Source organism: Lontra canadensis, unplaced genomic scaffold (genome assembly GCF_010015895.1).
Source record: "Lontra canadensis isolate GAN:19392208 unplaced genomic scaffold, GSC_riverotter_1.0 scaffold163, whole genome shotgun sequence".
NCBI classification, from domain to species: Eukaryota; Metazoa; Chordata; class Mammalia; order Carnivora; family Mustelidae; genus Lontra; species Lontra canadensis.
In genome coordinates, this window is record NW_022631157.1 from 1,141,413 (window position 1) to 1,147,412 (window position 6,000).

The 6,000-nt window shown below is 57.1% G+C and overlaps 1 protein-coding gene across 5 annotated transcripts in view; it reads right to left on the minus strand.

Annotated features, from left to right (window-relative positions):
- The window catches only part of KSR1 (kinase suppressor of ras 1), a 141,105-nt gene extending 135,724 nt beyond the window's left edge, over positions 1-5,381 (minus strand). Inside the window, exon 1 of one of the 5 annotated variants that reach the window (XM_032845360.1) lies at positions 4,873-5,381. In XM_032845360.1, coding sequence (XP_032701251.1) covers positions 4,873-5,103 — 231 coding nt within the window. In that variant the 5' untranslated portion in view covers positions 5,104-5,381. The remainder of the gene's footprint in view (positions 1-4,872) is intronic. The other 4 variants (XM_032845361.1, XM_032845362.1, XM_032845363.1 and 1 more) reach the window with 4 other exon arrangements.
- Positions 5,382-6,000: the final 619 nt, after the last annotated feature.

Here is a 6,000-nt window from a genome sequence, read left to right on the forward strand (position 1 = left end):
TGAACAGAATAGCCAGCGTGGCCGCTAGAGGCAGTTGCAAGGTTCAGAATGTAGGTTCTGAAGACAAGGCAACCCGGGTCTGGTCCAGGTCTGGTCCATCTACTCACTCAGGCCTCTGAGCCCACGATGTCTTCATTTGCAAATGAGACGAAACCCTCCTACGGCAAAATATGCCGAGGGCCTGGCAGAGTGCTCGACCCAGAACAGGTGATCAAGACTGTTTCTGTTCCATGTCCACCCTCACTGAGCAGGCAGGCCCATTTCCATATCCTCAAAGGTACCTGCACAACTTTTTTTCCCCTGAATATGAGGGAAGATTCTGATCCATCTCTTCTGAAAAGACACAGACTTTCTAAAAAGCACAGCTTAGAGAGACATGGTCGCAGGTGTTGCTACATCTCCCCATGACTGCAGGCACTGCCACCATGGACCAGGCCCTCTGCAGTCCCTCTTCAGACCACAGCCAGCAGGCAGGGCTAGAATCTTTGTGGTGGGGAATGCAGCTCCCCAGAATGTGGGGCGGCCCAGAGGGGAAGGAGGCCTTCCCATTATTGTCCCCAGGCAGCAAGCCAGCGGCCTCCTGGCACTCACAACTGGCCTCCCGAACTTGGGCTACAGACGTGGTGAGGCCTTCCTCCAGCACCACCCAGCCCTCCCCAGCCTTGGCAAACGGTAGCACCCTCTCCGGGCCACTGCTGCGAACGCCAGGGACGAGTTCCACCAGCGGAAAAGCTACCAAGACGAAAGGAGACACCGAAGGGGACAGCACCCCATCTCCGCACCCCTCCAGCAGGAGGCTGCTACTCTGGCAATGGAGCAGGAGAGAAATGGTCCACTCCAGAGCAACAGCTGGTAGGGGAAAGGGAAACCTGATTTTGCTTGAATTTCTGCAGGGGACGTGACCTGGGACACCAGGACTCTGCGAATACGTCCCGTGACAACAGAAGGCTAGCCTGGCCAACCATTTGGTCATATTCCCGATTCCTAAGCAGTCAGCAAGCCATGTTACTTGGAGGCACTGTGGTTCACCTGCCTGGCTCCCCGGATTCCAAGTGTCCCCCAAAGACCAGGAGAGCAACCTCCCTACCACTGAATCCTTCCCAGGGTGGCTGCCCCTAGCTCAGCAGGCAAACCAATAATAACTAAAGGTGTGTCAAGTTTATGCAAGGCCCAAGGGCCTGATCTGTGAGGACGAACAGCATCCCCTCTCCTTTCCAGAAGTTCGGGGTGGGGTAGGGGGACCATGGGGAGAGCTTGGGTACTCCACACAGCAGGGTTCTGACCTGGGTCACCCATAATCAAGCTGGGTGAAAGGCAAGCCCCACTGACCTTCTGAGTAGCAGCAGGGTCTTCCCCGGGGGGCCTCCTGGCTCCTGGGCAATTCCTCAGGGAAGGGGCCCCAACGCAGACTATACCCACCATACCTCCCCACTGTTGCCTTCCCAGCAGGCCCATGGGCAAGATCCTTCGGGAACTCCCTTCTCCAAGTCACTTGCATTGGAGGGGTTTCTCTCTAAAAGAGCATAAGGTAGGGAGACTTGGTATGCCATAGCCTCTTCTGGAAAGTGCTAGCAGGGAGGCAGAAAAGGGCAAAGTTACCACGCCTCTAAATGTGAATCTTCATGAGGCACAGTTATCTCCACAGAGCCCAGCAGAGACTTAGCCCACAAAGGATGAATACATGAGGGAATGAACTGGCATGGGGGTTCCAGGCCCAGATGTGAGGCCAGCCAGGTGTTCCTCTGTGAGCACATCTGGGAATGAGAACATTCTATCCCTCCTCCATGGAGTTCTCAGACCCCCTGGGAGGGTCTGATGGAGACAGGGCCCCAGCCTCCGCTACAATGAAGCGGCCTCACGGCACTGTTTACAGGTTCTGACTCTGAGTGCAGACTTTGTCTCCCCTTCCTCCCCACCTAGAGAGAAACAACTGTGTGGTGAAGGTTGGTGGATTTCTAGGAAATATCAGGAGGCTGAGAAGGACCCAGCAGCACCGGCTGGCAGATAGGAGGCAAACATTAAGCCCCAGCTCCTTCCACTCTTTTGAATCCCAAACAAGACCGCTATGCCGAATCTCGGACACCAGCAGGTGCGCCCGAGTCCAAGACTTCCAGGGGCCTCCCACATGCTGTTTCTGCCAGGGAATGCTTCCTCAACGAAGGCCAGAGTGGGCTGGGGTTCATTTCTCCATTCTGGGAAAAGTCGGATAAGCCAAGCCCTCTGGTCAGTCCCTTTCTTTAAAAGCCAGGAATCCAACGTTGCAAGCACGATCTCTGGGGGCCCTGGCCTGGCATATGATGAGAGAGGAGCCCACAGAACAGAAAAGAAAGCCAGAGCAGACATTGCCACTGCCCTGTCTACCTCACTGCACACTGGTGGGATTGTCTCCTAGCCTGGGTCAGCCATCTCCAGGAAACAAGAGCCAGCTCTGTCGAAGTACCTTCCCCTGAAGGTGGCGTGGGTTATGAATGCCACTGGACTCTCCCCAGGGAAAGCTGATAGGCAGAATCTTTTGGTAGTAAGACACGGACTTACAGGCTCGCAACACTGCAGGTTTCTGCCGTCTCATCCCCATTTTACAGATGGGAAAGCTTGAGGTTCAGAAGTCATGGGACTTGCCCAAGGTCGCACAGTGAGTCCCCAAACCTGAATCCAAAGCTGTCCACCACACTGTCCCTATCAGCAAAACTCTATGACTAATACACTTCTCCCCCTATTTCATCACTTTGGTAGATCTATTAGAACTATTTTTAAATGCGGACATGTTAACAAACGTTGGATTCAACCCAACTGAGGCCCCTTCATGAAACCACCAAATTTAGAGCCACAAGAGCCTGAAAAGATCCACTCCAGCCTCCCTGTTCAGGTTAGGAGGCTAAGGCCTCCAGGGTGAACTAGCTGGAGGCAGCCCCAGGGAACCAGTTTCTGAGATCTAAATTCCCATCCCAAAAAACAAAGCAGATCCTCCCTTTTGAGGGAATGGGATGGACCCAAACCCACATCACAATGGAAAGAACAGGGACCTGGGTATTCCCCTTTGGGACTTTGGATGGGTTTCTGGCTACCAGAGCCCATCCTCCAATAAACCCTCGGGAGGAAAACCACTGAATAAACATAGCCCAGAGACCTAAAGAATTGGATGCTTTGGGGTGTCCTGATGCCATACCTTTGCCAAAACAAATGACTCTGGAAGTCAGGGTACCCAGAGGGCAAGGCGCGGTTTCCAGAGAATGAACAGGAACTGGTTCTCCTGTATCCACTCTGTGAACCAGGAGCTTCTCTGAGTGATATGGGGACAATCCGAGAGAGGCCCACACAGAGAACTTTCTCTCGTCTCAGTAACACAGCAGTCCAACCAGACACATGCTGCCGGACAACGATCCCTCCTCCCACATCGAAGCCACACAGGCCCCCTATTGTGTCAGTTTAAAAACTGAACTTTGCTGGGCAAACACATTCGGCTGTGTTCAAGAAACCAGTTTCTCTCACCACTTGGGAAACAGCAGCATGCATGCAAGAAGGGACAGCTGGGGGGGTGGGGGGTGTTGTTGGTTGGTTTGTTTTTTAAGCAAAGCCCTGGTCATCACTGCTATAGCAACTAGAACAGAAAGGAGACTAGCCAGCACCGATTAGATAGATGCTTCCAATGTTCCTGGTTTTGTAGCTCTTAAGAAAACAGAACTGCAGGAGAGAAGTCATTTTGGATCAAACAGGGATTCCAGCTTCTGGTGTGCTCAAATCACGGGCTGGCCCTCTGACAGCTGGCGAAGGCAATCAGCAATTGGGTGGGAGGGTGGGGTTGAGAAACTAAGGTTCTAATAAAACAAAACATCCCCAGATTTGCAGAAGGCCAGATGTGCCAGTGCAAGGTGGAAAGAAGATGGGGTAGCAATTAAGTGGTGCCTGGCATTTCACAGCCTTTCCAGTCTCTGGACAAAAGCTAGTTGGGAATGCACTAGTTTCCCTCTATTGTGTATGGGGGAGGGTGAGTCTCCCCCACCCCACCCCTTCTGAGAACCCAACCACCCTTCTGACTGGTTCTTCCAAACCCTTTAAATACTGCACTTCCCGGCTATAATTTGAGGGAGGAGGGCCTGCAGATCTGATTTCTTCTTTACACCGGAGACCGGCTCCTCCAAAACCCCTTAAATAGTGTCATCTTCCCACCAAAGGCGTCGTGCCCCAGAACAGTCCTCCCTAAAGCAAAATCCAGTGTGTGAGGAGGAGTGGGGGAGTCGCTGGGTAATTATATTTCGAGCAGTGAAATGCTGTGGCTGTGCGAAAGGAAAGCACCAAATGCCTGAACGGTAAAAATGCAGTTTCAGCAAACACGTTTCTGAAAAGCGGCAGACAAAAATCCTGGGAGGAGAGGAAAGGAAGGAACAAGCCGGAGTCTGGGGCGTGAGGGGAAGACACACAGAGAGAGAGAGAGAGAGAAAGAGAGAATGGCGGGCGTGTGGTCACACTTTAGGGGGACCCCCCACGCCTCGTCACCCCGGCCCACGGCTGCTCGTCACAGTCACAGAGAGAAAAGTCCAGGGTGTGACTCAGTGGGAGAATGAGTCCTGCAGCCCCGCAAAATGGAAATGGGGTGGGGGCAGAGATGGGGAAGCACGGGATGCCCGCGGGCAGCCCACCCCGCCCACGGGCGCCTCCAGCCTCCACCCCAGTTCCCACTCCGCCCCTCCCCCTCCAAATCCCGCCCAAGGTGAGGAGCTGGTCGTGGGTCCCCAAGCCGCCTCATCAGCGAGTGGAGGAAGGAGAGGAAGCCTCAAAGGGGCGACCCGAGCTCCAGGATGCATCTGGAAACGAGTGCACATGGGCAGCGAGGGAGGTGCTGGGGGCCGCTTCCCGGGCGCGCGGCCCCCTTACCTCCAGAGTCCGGATCTCCTGCTGGGTGAGGTCGTTGGACACCGCGCACTTGGTACGCAGCCCGCGCAGGCTGCCGATGGAGATGTCGATGAGCTTCTGGAGCTGCCCGCACTGCTGCAGCGCCCGGCTGGCTGCGGCCCCGGGGCCCCCGTCGGCCGCCGCCGCGTCCCCCCCGCCGCGGCCCTCCTTCTTCTCCCCCATCGCCGCCGCGCGCAGCGCTGCTCTATCCATGCCTCGGCATCGGGGCCGCGGGGTGGCCGAGGCGGAGAGCCCGGGGGGCGCGGGCGCCTCGGGAGGGAATCCGCGAGCGGGGAGGGCTGGACCAGGAGCGCCCCTCGGCGCAGCCGGAGCCCGGACGCTGGGACGACCGGCCGCAGAACCCGCTGCTCACGCCGACCGAGCCGCGGCGGCAAAGCGAAAGCCGCGGCGACCCGACGGCTGCGGCTCGCGAAGCTTTTAAGTGGCCGCGGGGGCCGGGTCAGGGGAGCTGGGCATGCTGGGACTTGTAGTCCGCGCCGCGCACCTGCCGCCCCGCCCGCGCCCTCGGGGCGGGGATCCGCTTCCAGAGCCCTGAGCCCCTCACCCTGTGGTCGAGACTTTCCCCCTCCGCTGCGGGCTCTGGCTGTGCGAGACCGCCCCGCCTCTGCGCCCCGGGAGTGGCTGCAGCAGCCAGCTCCTCCCCCGGGCTCCCAGAGCCGGGGGAAACCTAGTCTCCCCGCCCTCCCCGCCCCTCCCCACCGCACTCCCGCCTCCAGCCTGGGGGCTTCCCACGACCCCCGGATGGGGCGGGGCAGGGGCAGGAGGGTCCGCTTCCTGCAATTCTGCAGCCGCAGCTCTACCCTTGGAAGATGGAGACAGTGGAGGTTCCAGGATTTCTATGTGGGCTTAGGGGCCGCCATCTAGTGGGAAGGGGCCTAAAGTACTCGTTCTCCGGCTGGTTCACAGAGCATTGGACTCTCAATTGTCTACACCAACCGGAATGCTCAGACCTGGAGAAGGACAGCAAGGGCTTTCTTCAGGAGCCTATTTTCCCACCAAAATAAGTATCCCATCCCTCCGCCACCCCAACCCAGCAGGCGAGTCCAGAGGCATGGGATGGCACATTGATTTGTCATGGGCTTGGTGCGC